Source organism: Phascolarctos cinereus, unplaced genomic scaffold (genome assembly GCF_003287225.1).
Source record: "Phascolarctos cinereus isolate Bilbo 61053 unplaced genomic scaffold, phaCin_HiC Scaffold_4;HRSCAF=312, whole genome shotgun sequence".
In the NCBI taxonomy this organism is placed as follows: domain Eukaryota; kingdom Metazoa; phylum Chordata; class Mammalia; order Diprotodontia; family Phascolarctidae; genus Phascolarctos; species Phascolarctos cinereus.
In genome coordinates this window covers 551,981,790-552,000,147 of record NW_027555847.1, presented here as the reverse complement: position 1 = coordinate 552,000,147, position 18,358 = coordinate 551,981,790, and the positions used below count along the sequence as shown (strand labels likewise).

Here is an 18,358-nt window from a genome sequence, read left to right as displayed (position 1 = left end):
ATAATAGAGATTCCATTAATGAATTTCATCTGAGGCTCTTGACTTCCTTGAATATTCAATTGTATTATAATATTGATCAAGACATCCATAAAGTCATATTGTACTGCCTAGTCGTGGTGTAGAGATGAAGCTGGATTCTCTTAAATTTACCTTAGCAGAACCTCTGTGCTTGAGATCCATTTCTTTGTCACCTCCACCTCAGAGAATCCTTAGCTTCTTTACAGACAAGAAGGATAATTTTGAAAATAAGTGGAATTATTATGTATACTTCTATAAATTTAAAACAAGCAATATGAAATGCAAATTCATATACAATCTTCTTCTTATGTCTTTTTTTTTTTGAGTTTTGTTTCAGAATAAGAGCAATTCAGGATCTATAGCTTCTTTCAAGATCCAGCTCATATGCCACTTTTCATGATCCACCTGGTTATTGGTTCTCTCTATCTCATTTCGAATTGTATCAATTTAAATACCGCATTCCTCTTTCCTACCTCTCCTGTAAAGGGTGAGCTATTTGAGGAGTAAAGGGTGAACTATTTAAGGGCAGGGACAGCTTTTGCTTTTCATTTTCATCTTACTATCCCCAGGATAGAACAGTGCCTAGCACATAGATCTATAACAAGAAAGAAAACATAGCAGATTCATGAAGAATTGCAATTTTTATTTTGTCATCAAGCCTTGTCATGTAATAAATACTCTAAATTAATCTTTATGCCTTAATGTTTTGGAGGTATGTGAAGGAGAATAGCAACTAAAAATATGTGGTTAAGATTTGCCATGATTTTATATGAAATATAAAATTTCCTTGAATATACTTACAGAATTTCAAGCACACTTAATTTTTATATAGAAGTGGTGAAAATTATCATCAGTGAATTTGCTAATTCTTTTTCTCCACCTAGATCTTTGTTTGTCATTTAATAAATGCTTGCTAACTCAATCATATGACCTTAAGGTAATAAGACTAATATTTGCATATTGCTTGTCTTATTTCCTTAGCTCACAGGTATTAATATGTAATGGTTGGAATAGATAGAGTCCATCAATAGCAATATTTAGTTGCAATTAAATCAGTAGGACTGCATTCTTCTGAGAATATAAATATTATTTATATCTGTATGCATGTTATATATTATTTATATTTATATAATATAAATATTATGTATAATATTTTATGCCTTGGCTAATAGATGGTATGTCTAAAATACATCCATATTTGTAAAATTCAGTAACACTCTTTAAATTGAAAGAACTTCAGATATTGAGAGTCAGTGTTATATCATGTGCAAAAACTACTGGTCCTGGATTCAGGAATATCATGAATTTGAATTTTTCTCTGAAACTTACTTGTTGCTTAACCATGTATTAATTACTTAACCTCTCTAGACTTCATTTTTATTTTCAATAGAGAAATAGTAGCCATGTGAAAGCAGAGAAGGGAATAAATATGAAAATAGAATCAACAAGACTTGGCATTTGATTAGATATGGGAATGAGGAAAAGGAGAGAGTTAAGGATGATTACAAAATTGTGAACCTAGGTAGCTGTGAGGATTGCAGTTTTCTCAAAAGAAATTGAGAAGATCTGGGAAAAGAGTAATTTTAGAGGAGGAACTTTATGAGTTCCATTTTATACATATTGAGTTTGAAATATCAACAAGACATATAGGTGAAGATGTTCATCAGATTCTTGAGGACTGAGGATGATATTTAAAAGAGAAATGAGGACATACAAGCCAAGGGAATAGAGCACTTCTATGAGGAGGTAGTGGTAGATACCTAGATGGATGATGTTTGAGAAAAGACCTTTGGATTTAGCAGTTAAGTGATCACTGGTTACCTTGGGTAGATAAGATTCTTATCATTGAGTTCGGAAGCTAGATTATAGGGAATCCCCTAAAAAAACATAAGTAGGAAATGAGAAGGGCAGTGACTATAGTAGTCTTTCTGTAAAAGGGAGAAAATAGGTGAAGGAATCACAGAATCAAATGAAGATCCTTTAAGGTATAGAGATTCTTGGGCATGTTTATAGGTGGTGAGGAAGAAGCCAGAAGGTAAAATGAGATTGAAGATGAGAAAGTGAATGAACAAAGCACTCCTGAAGGAAATAGAAGTGGATGGGATCAAGAATAGAAGTGGAGGGTTCAACAGTGGCAAGAAGAAAGGTCTCTTCTTTCTTGGAACAAAGGTAGAAAACATGGTGATGATATAAAAAGATTTTAAATTGTGGAAAGGAAAGAAGAGAGAGCACAGGGCAGATGTTTTTCAGTTTTCTTTGTCAGCCAGGGATGGGAATGGGGAGTTGAGAGTAATGATATAGGAGCCTTGAGAACATATAAGGTTTGCAACAGTCATGGCAGAGAATGATGGGAAGTCAGTCAGCAATAAATAAAATGATTGCTGCACAATGGGGCAGCTCCAGTTGATGTTAGAGAACATAAATTTATAGTGGAACCAATCAGCACAGTTATATGACTTCCTTAGGTAGAAAAGGCAGATGTTGGAAGAAGCCTAGGCTAGAGATTTGGTGAGATGTAAGCAGCAATAGGAGGTGGGGGCAAGATATTCAAGGGCAGAAGACACTGTATGGTAGAGTCAAGTTTGTGAAGGCAGAAAACTTAGAATCAGAAAATTATGATCAGGAAATTGTGATCAGAGAGGAATTTCAGAGTTCCTCTAGTTCATTGAAGTTGCATAGTTATTAGTGAATATGGAAGATAGATAGATAGATAGATAGATAGATAGATAGATAGATAGATAGATAGATAGATAGCTTAACTACCTATCGTTAGAGAGTCTGCCAGCCTTTGAGGCAACAGACTTCAGGAGCAGTTGGCAAGTTCAGGCAAGCATCTGCATCAGCACTGGGAAACAGCTGGGACAGAGGACTGACTTGTGAGCTCTAAAGTGACTTTTGAATGAGCTATAATTTTAAGGTAGAAGCATTCTATATTCTAGTATTTAATTCGGAGTAGTAGTCATTAAAATGCTAACTTAGAAAACATATGTGTATACGTATGTATGTATGTATGTATGTACATATGTATATATATATACACACACACATGTATATATATATATACACACACATATATATATATATATTTTTTTTTTAGGGTTCTTTCTATTTTACATTTTGTTCCTATATTCTGTTTTTTTCTCTCTTATATGTATATTATTGTTGGTAACAAAGAAATTTATTATCAAACAGAGAACCTTAAAGGTATACTGACTAAATTCTAATAGCAAAACTTGGAGTGATAACCTGACCTTGGTCATAAAACTAAAGCGTCATCTAGTGGTGACTGTTTCAGACTATACACTATGTCCCAGAATGATTTCTACAGACTGGGGCTAAAGCCCCCTAGATGATGTCATGCAAGGATTTCTACAGTAGCTCTACTCAAATGTCACATGAACACATCGTCTAAATGAAATATATTTTTATAATCTAGTTACTATTTTGCTATTTTTGCCATCTGCTTACTAAAATGTATGGGTTTGTTGTTTTTTTTTTCATTTTACAGAAAAAGCAACGGACAAAAGACCTTTCTCAGCTGTTTCATTCATATAATCCATATGATCATAAGGTAAGAAAAGCATCTTCTCAGTACTGTAAATTTTTCTGAGCTACTATGGCATAATGTTCAATAACATAAAAGGTAAGATATGCCAGTCATAGTGGAGTCGTTAGGTTTGGACTCAGAAGACCTTGGGGGGAGTTGAGGACTTTCCCTGCCACTTACTAGCTTGATCATCGTGGGTATGTCTTTTAACTTCTCTGAAACTAGTTTCCTCATCTGCAAAATGGAGGTAATAACTTTGCCTCACAGGATGGTTTCAAGAAAATAATATATATGAAAATGCTTTGTAAAATCTTGAAAAAATAGAAGATAAACTAATATGATTATTAAATATCATTATTCTCAAGTTTAAAATTTAATAGTCCTTAAGCTCTTACTAAAATGATTGCAAATTACAGGATAAAATTTAGAACCAGTAGTGATCCTAGAGGTCATCTAGTCTAAATCCCTCATTTTACAGATAAGGAAACTGAGACCTAGAGAGGGTTGACAAAGGAGCAGATAAGGGAAGTATTAGAGCAAGGATTCAAACTAAAGTCATTTATCTCTGAATCCAAATCTCTACATCTGAAACTTAGTTGTGTTGCACCTGTTATTTTGACCTAATAAGCAGGTTATTATTGAAATCTCAGAGTGTTCCAGTGAGTGATCTTGGCTTCCCAGAATGGTAATGAAATATTCATCATTGATTGTCAGGTACTGGTTCTCAAGTGTTTAAGACAGAAATTGGATTTACTAAAATTTTTTTAAAATGCCTCAGTGAAACAACATTAGAAGAAATATACTTTGGCAATAATTTTACCTAAATATTTATCACTATTAGTGATAATTGCTTTAGATAGAATGTTTTAGTACCATGTCTTCACTGAACAAGTATTATAAAAAAAAAGCATTGGATTGAAAGTCAAGAGATGTGAATTCTAATTCCTGTTCTGCCACCAGTTAATTATATGTGAACTTGGGTAAGTCATTTCACCTCTGTTACACAATTTTCTCAGAGGTAAAATGAGAATAAAAAAGGCAGATGTTGGAAGAAACCTAGGCTAGAGATTTGGTGAGATGTAAGCAGCAATAGGAGGTGGGGGCAAGATATTCAAGGGCAGAGGACATTGTGTGGTAGAGTCAAGCTTGTGAAGGCAGGAAACTTAGAATCAGGAAATTATGATCAGAGAAAAATTTGAGAGTTCCTCCAGTTCATTGAAGTTGCATAATTATTAATGAACATGGAAGATAGATAGATAGATAGATAATGTAGTCTCTTTCAACTAGCAATTTCTGTTTCTTGAAGGATTTGTGCATTTTTTGTTTAAAAAAAACCTTTCAAGACATTATATTGTTATATAGGATCAGTTAATTTAATTTTCAGAAGCAAAACAAAAAATGGTATATGCTTGATATGCTAATGTGGGTATGAACTCTCTCTCTACATTTATGTGGGACAGGATATGTTGGAAATTTCTGCCTATCAAAAGTGCTCTGCTCTTCTCTCAGGATTCATTTGAAAACACAAATGTCTGATTCAGGAAATAATTTTTTAGTTGTTCATAAAAAATGAATGTTTAGATAGCTTCTAGTGTTTCCATAGTTACCCAGCTGACTTTGAGTTCTAATAACTTATCCAAGGGAATGTTATCCTGTGTATAACTATGTAGATATAGACTCATATTTTTAAATGTATAGTTTCAAATTACATTTTCAAACCAAATCAGTCACTTCAAAGTATTCTTTTCCCATTGTAAGCTATTCCCAGTGTCTAGCAGTGCAAACAGTAGGGTCTAGACTGAAAAGCTTGAAAAGAAGAAAAATAAATGAAATTGGCAGGATTTCTGATAGAAAACACTGCATTTTATAGATGGACCCACTTAATTAATGCAGTATTTGATAAAGTTAGAATAGAAGGAGCAAATGCAAAAAGCTGAAAAATGTCGTGCCACTTGTCTAAATTTTTCCTGTTCCTAGCAATTTTATTCATAGTTAAAGGAAATTCCATTATTCTTTTATTAGTACACTTAATGGAACTTAGCCATTTGCAGCTCCTGCTGCCTTCCTGTTCACATCCTTTGTGGCGTTATATCAAAGTGTCCTCAAATGATTTTGGCTTCACTTGTGAAGATTTCTGCACTCCTTTACAAATTAGTCATCAGGCACTGAGGGATTGAATATAAATGCTGGATATATTTCCTTTTGATCTTTGTTTTAGGACCTTTAATAAATTATTATAAGTAGCTGGATTGCTTGACGAGTGATTTTTGAAGCTCCCAAGATGTAGTAGTCTCTTGGAATTCTTTGATATACTGTATGTGTGTGGTGAAAGGAAAGAAAAGTTTAATCATAGGCAGTTCCCTTGCCCCAGTAGCTGCCTCCCCTCCCTTAAAACTCGCAGTCAGGCAAGTCTGACCATGTACGTTCTAACAGTCTGTTTTCCTATTTGCAATTCTACAAAGAACTGTGCTCAAGTACTGTGCTATCTTTTCCTATCTAGTATTTTTACATGACTAAAAGAAACAAGCATTTGCTTTTTTGTTCATTTGTTTGGGTTATCCCAAATAAATTAGTTGAGTTCAGATTTAGTTTTCTAGATGTCAAGTATTTTTGGTCTAATTTTATTTTACAAAATACTTTAAATATGAATTTAAACATTTTATATCTTGTTTTCTTATATGCTTAAAAGAGAATGTGGTAAATATTACTATACAATTGAGTCTATTTATCAAGAATGAAACAAACTCTGATTATAGATGGAAAAAGTGTATGGGATTCTTTTCCCCTCTAGGACATTCCTTTCGTTGTTAATAATTTCTCCCCAACATAGATTTATAATAATGAAAGGACCACTTGGGAGTTAAGTTGCTTTATTCTGTTAAGCAAACTCAGAAATGCTTTTCCTTCTTGAAGACAGCATGAATTCCAGTTCCATGGTATTTTCATCTCCAATTATGGCTATCCTTTTAGCAGTAGCCTAGGCTGCTAAAGACTACTAAAACATTTATAATTATGAACTTTTAGTTAGCACAGTTTGGTTGTGCTCAGAGGCCCAATTTACTCTTCTTTCACTCCCAGGATTATGGCCCTTCCCAGGTGTGCATGGCTGTCAGACAAAGGAACTTCATAGCATTAGACATAGTTGATGATTGAATGAGGCCAGATGAGTTCTATCATCTTATTCTGAAGCCACCATTTAGGACAGGGATGGACATTTTTATTTCCTCCTAAGAAAATGCTGTTTCAAAAGTCTCATAAAGCCCTAGTGGTTAAATTGTATATGTAACTCTCACATGAAACTGCAAGTTTTTTATGTACAACTTGCTCTTCCTTTTAAATATATAATAAAATTATCATGTAAATTTCCTTTTTTTCCCTTTTTTCTTCCCTCCCCCTCCCCCTGCCCCAGAAATGGCTACCATTAGACACCAATAGGTATACATATATAAAATTATTCTATACATCCTTCTATTTGTCAGTTCTTTCTCTGGATGCAGTGTCGTTCTCCATTGTCCTTTATTCTTAATTTGTGATTCATAGTTGTTAAAATAACTTAGTTGTTCATTCATTTTTTTTTCTTTTTGGTGAGGCAGTTGGAGTTAAGTGATTTGCCCAGGGTTACACAGCTAGTAAGTATCAAGTATCTGAGGCCAGATTTGGACACAGGTTCTCCTGACTCGAGGGCCGGTGCTGTCTCTGCTGTGCCACCTAGCTGCCCCCAAAGTCATTCTTAACACAGTATTGTTGTTACTGTATACAGTGTTCTCCTGGTTCTGCTCACTTTGCCCTTCACTTCATGAAAGTCTTTCCATGCCTTTGTAAGATCATTGAGCTCCTCATTTCTTATAGCACAGTAATATTCTATCACACGCATATGCTACAACTTGTTTAGCCGTTCCCCAATTCATGGGGATCTCTGCAATGTCTAGTTCTTTGCCACCACAAAGAGAGCCTCTATAAATATCCCATTTACATTCAGTTGTAATTTCTATTTGTGAATTTCCCTCCATCTTATTTTTACTCACTATTTTCTTTCTCAGCTTCTCTTTTTACCCTGTCCTTGTTATTTTATCTTCTCCCCCCACCCTCCCACTCCTCATCCCACCCGCACCTCTAAGTCTACCCCACCCTCCCAAATCCCAATCTACACACCACTCTAGAAGTATCTCCCCCATCCTGCCCCCCAGTTTTCTCACCTTTTATGTGTTTAGAAGACTTCTGCACTCTTCCAGATGTACATGTTGTTTTCTCTTCAACCCAGATGAGAATAAGTTTCCAACATTACCAGCCCTCCACCCCCACCTGCTTCCTCTATTAATCTTTCCTTTCACACCCCATTTTTATAATATAATTGTTCCCTTTTACATTTTCCTACACCATTTTTTTAGAATCTCGCCATCATACACAACTCAGCTCCAACCTTTCTTTCAGACTACCTGAGTAATGATGACAGTTTTTAAAATACTGATATCGTTTGTGTGTGTGTGTGTGTGTGTGTGTAAAATAAACAGTTTGACCTTAATCAGTGCCTTATAGTCTTTACAGTTTTCCTTATATTTCCTCTGGATGTTTTATATTGAATTTTCCATTGAGTTCTGGTCTTTTTGTCACAAATACCTGAAAATCTTTCAGTTCATCAAATGTCTATTTTTTTTAAAATCCGGATTATACTCAACTTTGCTGAGTATGTTATTCTTGGACGCAACCTTAGTTCTTTTGCTCTTCAAAATATAGTGTTCCAAGACCTATGGTCTGTTAGACTAGGAGCTGCAAGATCTTGTGGAATCCTGACGGTATTTCCATAGTATTTCAATTGTTTGTTTGTTTTTCATTGTTTCTTGCAATGTTTTCTCCTTAACCGAGGAGTTTTAAAACTTGGCTATGACATTCCTGTAAGTTTTACTCCAGGGATCTCTTTCAGGTGGTGAGAAGTAGATTTTTTTTCTATTGTTCTATTGTTCTAGACCTTCAGGGCAATTTTCCTTAATAATGTAATATTGTATCCAGATTCTTTTTTTGATCATAACTTTCAGTTAGCCTAACAGTTCTTATATTGTCTCTCCTCGGTCTATTCTCCAGATCAGTTGTTTTTCTAATGAGATGTTTCAAATTCTCTTCTGTTTTTTCTAGTTTTATTGCTTCTTGGTGTCTTATAATATCATTTGGTTTCTCTTGCTGATGTCTAGTTTTCAAGGAATTATTTTCTTCCTTAAGATTTTGGACCTCTTTTTCCAATTGGTTAGCTTTCTTTTCATAATTTTCTTGGATTGCTTTTATTTTTTGGCCTAATTTTTCCTTGATCTTTCCTATTTGATTTTTTAATTCCTTTTTAAGTTCTTCCAAAAATTCTTTTGAAGTTTGTGACCATTTAACATTACTCTGTAGGGTAGGAGTGGCTTTTTTTTTTTAACCTCACTGTCTTCCTCTGAATATGAACCTAGCTCTTCTTTCACACCAAAGTAGCTATCTCTGGTCAGGTTCTTTTTCCTTTGCCTACTCATTTTTATTTTTATTTTGTTTTGTTTTGTTTTTAGCAGCTTATTATTATAATCAGGTTTTAATCCTGAGTTGTGGGTGATATTGCCCAAGTCACAGCCTGGGATCATTTCTGGTCAGCACTGCTAAGCTTGGCTTCTGGAAACAGTGAGAAGTTGGGTGGTTCTTCAGGCTTTCCCAGATTGATTTTAAGAGCCATTAGCATTCTTGTTTCCTGCTGTTGAAAATGTTGTCATATGTTTCTTCCTTTAGATTCTTTTTACTTGAAAATCATCTCTGACTTTGTGACTTTATAGCACTGGGGAGGAAGGGAAAGAGTTATTATGAAAGACCTCAAAGGGTTTGTTTTTGTTTTCAACCAAAGGGACCTGCAGTGAATAACCCAGAACAGTAGATTAAATAGCAAAGACCTTGGAATATGTTAAGTGCTTAATAAATGTTCTATCATTCACAATCAAAAAAGATTATTTATGTTTAGTTTTATACTGTATTTATTCTACTCTGTTTTAAATATTTACTCTAAGTCCTCCTTGGATTCTTCACTGTGGTATGGTGACAACATCGATTTATTTACTTCCCTAGCTTATTCCATATTGCTCACTTCTCAGAGGAAAAACATTTATTTAACAAATGAATCTAGGTCTATAGCCTAGAAGCAGAAAAAATGAAATGGAAAAGCATTTATTAAGTGATTATATGTACCAAACACTGTGTGCTAAGTGCTGGGAATGCAACTAGAAATACAAGACAATACCTTTTCTCAAGTAATTAATATTCTAATGAAGGGATGATAATAATATGTATAGAAAGAAGAGTTCAGCTGTGGAACATAAGGAAAGATCTAGTAGTCCTTAAAGTCCAATGGCAGGACACTTAACAAAGCCCAGGAACCCTTAGGTTGCATTAACAGGCTTGTCGAGGTGTTAGTGCCTTGGGGTCTGGAGAGCATAGCTGCAAGTCAGAATAGCCCAGTGGACTTTAGAGAGTAATGGCAGAGCTAATAGTAAGGTCCAGTTTTCTACCTTCTTATCAGAGATATCGTAATTGGTGATTACCTGCTTATCTAAGTGGTATGACTGGCCCAGTTTTTCTCTCTCAAAGCCCTTCTCCTTTCTGACCCAAGGATCAGAATGGATCTGAGTTATCTCTGGAAGAGTAGGAGATGGGGAGGGGTGTGTTAACTATCTGGCCTGGTGAGAACTGGACAGTTTGGGGGGAAGCTGAGGGGAATGGTGGTCTTGTGTTCTGATATGTTACATCATTTTTCACTCATGCCCAGCTCTCCATGACCCCATCTGGGGTTTTCTTGGCAGAGATACTGGAGTGATTTGCCATTTCCTTCTGCAGATAATTTTAAAGATGAGGAAACTAAGGCAGACAAGGTTAAGTGACTTGCCCATGGTCACACAACCAGTAAGTGTCTGAGCCAGATTTGAACTCATGAAGGTGAATCTTCCTGACTCCAGGCCCAGCACTCTATCCACTGCAGCACCTGGCTGCCCCATATTCTGATATAGAGTGCAGTAATAGAGTAAGAACATGGTTAGGAGGAGAGACATTAAAAAATACCACCCAGACAATAGAGAAATTTTAGAAGGATGAAAAATTTTGTGGTTCTCTTTCTTTTTACCTGTCTGCAAAGTTCACCTAGCTAAATAATATGTATTTATTTAAAATGTTTTAAGTTTATAGCAGTTTTTTAAAAAAAAACCTTTTTCACTGGAAAGAGAGCTTTGTTGTTTTCTTGTAGTGGTTTGGTTTTATTTTTATTTTTTAAAAATATTCATTTTTTCTAATTACATGGAAAAATATTTTTTAACATTTGTTTTTAAAACTTTAGAGTTCCAGATTCTTTCCCTCCCTTCCTTTCATCTTCATTGAGAAGGCAAGTGATTTGATATAAGTTATACATGCACAGTCATGCAAAACATATTTCTATATTAGTCATGTTGTGAAAGAAAACACAAACAAAAAAAACTGAAAAAAAACAGTTGATTTTTTTTTAAGTGTGTTTCGGTCTGCCTTAAGACTACATCAGTTCTAGGAGCAGCTAGGTGGATAGAGCACCAGCCCTGGATTCAGGAGGACCTGAGTTCAAATCTGTGTCAGACACATAGCACTTACTGGCTGTGTGACCCTGAGCAAGTCACTTATCCCCATTGCCTACCACCCCCCCAAAAAAAAGACTACATCAGTTCTTTCTTTGAAGATAAGCATTTTTCATCATAAGTCCTTCAGAATTGTCTTGGATCATTGTATTGCTGAGCTAAGCCATTCTCAGTTGATCATCATACAGTATTGCTGTTACTCTGTACAATGTTCTCCTGGTTCTGCGTCTTTCACTTTGCATCAGTTCATGTAGGTCTTTCCATGTTTTTTTTGAGAGCATCCAGCTCATAATTTCTATAGCACAATAGTATTCTATCACAATCTTATAGTACAACTTGTTTAGCCATTTCCAGTTGATGGGCAGCCACCCAATTTCTTCTTTGCCACCACAGAAAGAGCTGCGCTAACTATTTTGTACATATAGGTCCTTTTCCTTCTTTTACGATCTCCATTACTGTGTCAAAGGGTATGCACAGTTTTATAGCCCTTTGGGCATAGTTCCAAATTGCTCTCCAGAATTGTTGGATCAGTTACAACTCCACCAGCAGTGCATTAGTGTCCCAATTTTCCCACATCCCCTCCAACATTTATCATTTTCCTTTTCTGTCATATTAGCCAATCTGATAGATGCGAGAAGGTTTGGTTTTCTTAATGATTTCTTCTATATGTATAGTTTGTGGTAGGCACACACATATGCAAATATACAGAAACACTCATATAAACATATGTTTAAAACCACATCAAAGAGCAAAAGAAAATGTACAATACAGTGAGTTGGGAATGAGTAGATATTGTGAGGCATACCCAGATGCTCATGGCAGTTTTCCTTTAGGACAGAGCCAATTATGAGTTGATGCTTCTGGGAATCAAAGGTTTTTCCTAATAGATTCATCACACAGGTATGACACAAAATAGAACATCCTATTTTTGCAGAGGTCACTCAGCCTCGAACTTCTGCTATCCAGAGCACAGCCAACAAACCAGAAGTAACCAAAAGGCCTCTAAGCAAAATTGGTGTCACACAATCCATGCACTAAAGTTCATTCATTTTATTTTATACAGTTCTAATAGGCTTGATTACATGATTTCCCGCAGTTCTTCAAGTTAGGATGAGCAAATCCATCTTAATTTTCAATTCAACAAACATTATTAAGCACCTACTGTATTTAGAACACTTTAGAAAGCTGCTAAAGGAGATATAAATTTAAATAAGATATGGTTCCTGCTTTTATGATGCTTCCACATTAGAGAGTCTGTGCTTCAGTAACAAATGATCACTGACTTCCTGACAGTGAAGGAGGAGAGAAGAAAATTATGTAAAGCAAACTCAAAAACTTGCACCAAATGGCCTCAGTAGCCTCCTAGGGCGTCATGACATTACAGAATAGTATAGGAACTTAATTACAGTGATGACCTCTCCTTCCCCCGAAAGAATAAAATTATCTGTAGTACAGTCTATTTATAAATGTAAGGAAGCATATAATCTAGTTTTTAATATTTTTTCTTTTAAGTTGATATTTGCGGATAAGGCTTAGTTATCTGGAAAATTCATTTTTACTCAAGGATGTCAGATAAATAGGATATTACTATAAAGTAACCTGCATCACCAACTGCCAATTAGATATTATGAACTAAATATCTCAGAACCATAGGAAGAGATTCTGAGGATCTAGAAGTAGCAAAGTTGGAGCAAAATGGCAATCCAATGCACAGTAAAACCATCCCCTGAGTTGGGGAGGAGTTGTAATCTGCCTCAGTGGAGGAAGTGTCCACAGTGACCCTGGAGGTCACTCCTTATTCCTCTCTGGGTTCCATTCCCATCATAGTCATAATACAGAAGCCTCTCCGCTTTGATCATCACTGTGCCCCTTGTTATACCTACCCAGGTCAACATATTCACTCTTTTTTCCCCCCACTCTTAGCTCTGCTTCTAATTCTCTGAACTTCTCCAAACCCCTACCTCTTTTTAATCTTTTATTCATTCTGTGTGCTGTCTTTTCCACCTAGCTGCCCAATTTTAAATTAGTTTTCAAATAAATAATCTTAGGTAGACTGTATTTATCATACCTTTTTATTTGTTATGTTAAATTAAGACAATTAACATATGTTTCAACAATCCATGAAATACTGTACTGTCTTTAGATTCCTTCTCATTGCTTTCTATACTACTCTTAATGCTGACATGCCTAGGAGTTGACTATTTACTATTACAAATCAAGCTAGAATTGTTTCTTTGAAAGCCATCAGCTCTACTGTATTGTGGAAAACTGGAAATAATAGTCTGTCTCACCATTTCAATTCAATTCAATAAACATGTGTTAAATGCCTGCTATGTGCAGGCCAGTCACTGTGCAAAGTGCTGGGAATACAAAAAGAGGTGTAAGGCAGTCCCTGCTCTCAAGGACCTTGTAATCTAATGGAGGAGACAAATAAATAGATACAAAGCAAGGCATGTAGAGGATAAAAAGAAAATAATTAAAACAAGCACTGGAATTAAGAGGGCATAGGCAAGGCTTCCTGAGAAAATGGGATTTTAGCAAGAACTTAAAGTAAAGTAGGGAGGTCAGTAGTCACAAGAGGGAGATCATTCCAGCAATGGGAGATAGCCAGAGAAAATGATTGAGGGCGTGAGGGGTGGGGGTGGGGGGTGAGGGCAGTACATGATCAGATCTGAATTTTAGGAAAATCACTTTAGTAGCTGAATGGAGAATGGCTTGGAGTGGGGAAAGACCTGAGGAAAGCAGGCCCTGGGTTTCGGTGGGTGTTTCAGATGTCCTAGGGTAAGACTAATGTTTCTCACCAATTTTTCCTCCAAAGAGATCAATAGTATTTGTGGATTAGTATTCTACCAATACTTATATCACCTCCTAAGGAAAGAAGATAATTTCATTTCAAAAGTCATTAATTTCTTTAAATTTCTCAGAAAATAAATCAGCTTTACATCAGAATATAACAAAAATAACTCTCCCCTAGTCCTATTCACCCATAGCACTCTGGTAATTCAAAAGACTGCCATAGGATTGGCATGCTTTCATTATCACCCATGTTTTGAGTAGTATAATGTAGCAACAGAGGGTTTTGAGTTGTTCTTACAAAAAAATAAGATGTGCATTTGGATTGTTTCCTGCTGGCCTTGTTGTTCTTTGTAATAGTAATCTGTTGTCTGGAAATAGATTTCAAATTCAATTTTTAATGTCTCAGGCACTCCATGAATATCCAGATTTTCAAGGCATACTCAGCTAATAAGATGAGATATTGATATGGCATGTTTTTTTCCCATGTTTGACACTGCTTTTCTGAACAGATTGTTCAAGATTTTTGTGTACTTATACAGTTGCATTACTTTGGAAAAGACTAAAAGAGGAAATAATAGTCTTGTACCAATACTAAGAAATAATATCGTACATATTATATTTGATTTGATTTTTTGAGTGGAGTCATTGGTTCAAAATAAGGATCAGACTCAGCACTTTGTCTTTCTTAGTTCCAATCTCTAACCAAAAGCTAACCATTCACCAAAGAAAATAATAATGGGCTTCTTTAGTATGTGTCTTTTCAGTGTTTGCTATAGATTTCTACAAAGTATGACCACATATATAATTATTAAATAAAAGTGCATCATGTATTATACCACCATAGGTTTATGATTTAATTGCAGGATGGCTCTGTCTGCCTTGTTGTTTCTAGGTCTATGCTAGCTTTCTCTATAATCATTGTCAGCATTTTTTTGTTCTAAGGAGCCCTAGGGTTCAAGACGGCCAGAGTGCCTTTGAGTTTATGCTTATTGAATGATCGTGTTTTACCAATGTACCACTTCTTTTTCTCTTGGAATGTCATCATTACAAAACAAACATTTTAAAATGTGGTTTACCTTTACTGCTGCAGCTACAGGTATATGTGAATTTCAAAGAGTCAATTACGGAAGGCTGAAAAAAGCTCAAGTACCAAGATTTTTTCTACCATTAATTTAGTTGTTTCAATGGTGTAAAAATAAAAACAAGGCAAACAGAGTTGTGGAATTAGATAAGGGAAGCAATCTGAAGATGGAGGTAAAGATGGTTCACATAATAAAAGAGGAAACCAAAGAGAGTAGTAGAAAGTGGACAAACGTATACAATTATTTGACTTTAATTAAAAGTTGGGTCATAGTATCCAACTTTTTTTTTTAATTAATTGACTAGTACATAATAGCTAATTTGATATCAGTCTGAGGAAAAATGAACATATTAATGAAGGACATTTTAGTGCTGATACCTTACACAAGGTACTTTGGGCTATTTCAAAAAAAAATTTTAACAAGACATTCTTTTATTGGTGTAGAGAATTCCCAATAAGGAAACTGCCCCTATCAATGCAGATCAATGCCTGCTAGACAGCTTAAGCCTTAGGGATTTACTTATGACACTGAGAGGTTAAGTGATTTCCCCAGAAGCATGAAGCTAGCATGTAAAAGAAGCAGAACTTGAACTCAGATCTTCTTGATGACAAGTCTAGCTCTCTCTCTTTACTGAACTCTGTTACATTCTTTTCATGTTATGTCATTCTATTGCCCTATGGTTCTTTTTACCTTCCTTTGACTTCCCAGGCCAACACCCCTCTCTGGCCACTACTCCACTCTTCTCTCTCTCTCTCTCTCTCTCTCTCTCTCTCTCTCTCTCTCTCTCTCTCTCTCTCTCTCTCTCTCTCTCATATATATATATATATATATATATATATATATATATATATATATATATATATATATATATATATATAGTCTTTCTTTATTAGAATGAAAAATGCTTGAGAACAAGGGCTTACTTTCTTCATATCCACAGACCTTAACACATACTATGCATGACACATAATGAGTGCTTAATCACTCCTTTTTCATTCATTCAGTCATTCAGTCATTCAGTCATTCATATTCAAACATTATAATTTTCTGATATTAGAAATAGACTGTGGGGAAAAAAAGGCAAGACTAGAGCAACTGTCATCTAATGTGAAAAGAGAATTAAATTGGAAGCTTCCTGCATAATTAATGAAAAATAATTGGGGGTATTTTGCCTGGAGAAGGGAAGATTTGTTGGGGATATTATAAAAGTAATTCTTTATCAGGTATGTGTTAGTCTGGATAACCTCTCCGGTCCCTTCCAATTCTGTGATTCTGTGATCTTCCACCCTTAGCTGTACTCAGATTGTGCTGTGTTATGTCAATAGATTCTGGCTCCTAGTTCAAAGAAAAACAGCTGAGTCTGGTATAATATTTCAAACATTTGAAATTATTCTAATTAAATAATAATTCAGAGCAATTTATTCATGTAACTTTGTGTCTTAAATTGTTACTGGAAGGATTTAACCTAGGAAAACCTATTTGGAGAAGGTTTTGAAAATTCTTAGAGCATAAATGAGAAAAGAGAAACTAGAAAATCCAGATCATTTTTTTTACAAAGAAAAAGAACATTAATACACACATGTACCTTTAACTTTGCTTCTCAGCCAAACATATTATTAAATATCTCACAGAATTATTTTAATAAATTATGATAAAATGATGTTCCATAACATTTTACTAAAAATTGTGTTTATATCCTTCCGCTAGAGAGGTGAAAAGGCTATCAAGTGCTTTCTTTCTTTTTACTTCATTCCCTCTACTCAACTTCTCAAGCTCTGAAATTGAAATTGCTATGATTTATAGCATGGTACTCTGCCCTGCTCTTGATGACTTAAGACAATCTGTAGGCCTGGCATCCATCTTCAACAGCCCATCATGGCAAGGGTTAAAAGCTCATTATGCTGTTTTTACACACACACACACACACACACACACACACACACACACACACACACACACACCACTTTAACAAGTGTGAATTATAGAAAACATTCTCCAAAAATCTGTAAAGGAATATTGAATATAAAGTGTTTCCATAGGTGGGTGATTCATTCTCCAAAGAACTTTCTCTCCCCAACTAATTTACTACTGTCCCACTAGGGGAGGAAAAAAATCTTATTAACAAATATCAAGCAAAAAAAAAAAAACAACTGCAGTGGACATATACAGAAATACTGTCTCAATGCACATCCTGAGCCCATCACCTTTTCCTCAGAAAGTACTTCATCATGAGTCCTCTGAAATCATGAACAAAGCTTTTAAGTCTTTCACAGTTGTTTGTCTTTACGGTGTTTTTGTTACAACATAAATTATTCCCCTGGTTCTGCTCACTTCACACTTTATCAGTTTAAACAGGTCTTTCCAAATTTCTCTGAAACTATCTTTTGAAAAATCTGTTAAGAAATTAAAGAAACAAATTTATCTCTCCCCCTTGTAATGTTTGTCAGCATTTAATCTTCCACCTAAGTTCTAAGCCTTATGGGCCATACACAGATCTGTGAGTTTCTTATTCATCTTTTTTTTATTCCAATTTAGTTTTTGTAGGTTGATTTAAATAGCTAAGCAGAACTATCACATTTAACTTCCATTTCCCTGTTAAGAGATCAGTAGTCTCTGTGTATTGTAGTTCCAAGAAGACCCAGATCACTCCACTGGAGCCTTGTGCCAGGATGCCCATAATCTTGATCTTGTTATTCACAAGTGTTTCCCTTTACAGAATCACAGAATCTTAATTGGAAGAAACCCCTGATGCCATCTTACCAGTTCATACTTGGACAATAATCCTATCTATCTACTGCTATCTAAATTTTTTTCTCTTTGACCGTAACCTGCTATTATTCCATCTTTCTCTTTGCTTCTTTCCTGTTTCCTTCCTAACTCTAATCCCTTCTGTACTTTCCAAAAGGAACCACCATCTCTCTACTGACCCTGGTTTGCAATTTAGAAGTCATCCTCAACTCTTGATTCTTCTTCACCCTCCCATTTTAGTCAGTTGTCAAGTCTGTATGATCTACCTCCACATTATCTCTTGTGCTGATCCCCTTCTCTTAATTCTTAATTAACTCCAGTGATTCACCCTCTTTTAATTATTTCCTATTTTTTATATAGCTTTGTATATCTTTGTTTATATCTCTGAGAGCAGGGACCGTCTTTTACCTCTTTTGTATCCCCAGCACTTAAGACAGTGCCTGTCACATAGTAGGTGCTTAAAAAATAGATTGATTTTATTGATGATTGATTGATTCTTTCTACTATTCCTCAACTACCCTAGTTTAGACCTTCATGAATGAGATTCTAGAATTAGCCTCCTA

At 35.2% G+C, this 18,358-nt stretch overlaps 1 protein-coding gene across 1 annotated transcript in view; it reads left to right on the top strand.

Annotated features, from left to right (window-relative positions):
- The window catches only part of CDKAL1 (CDKAL1 threonylcarbamoyladenosine tRNA methylthiotransferase), a 669,650-nt gene that overhangs the window by 514,399 nt on the left and 136,893 nt on the right, over positions 1 to 18,358 (top strand). Inside the window, 1 exon segment of the mRNA XM_020986833.2 lies at positions 3,527 to 3,589. Coding sequence (XP_020842492.1) covers positions 3,527 to 3,589 — 63 coding nt within the window.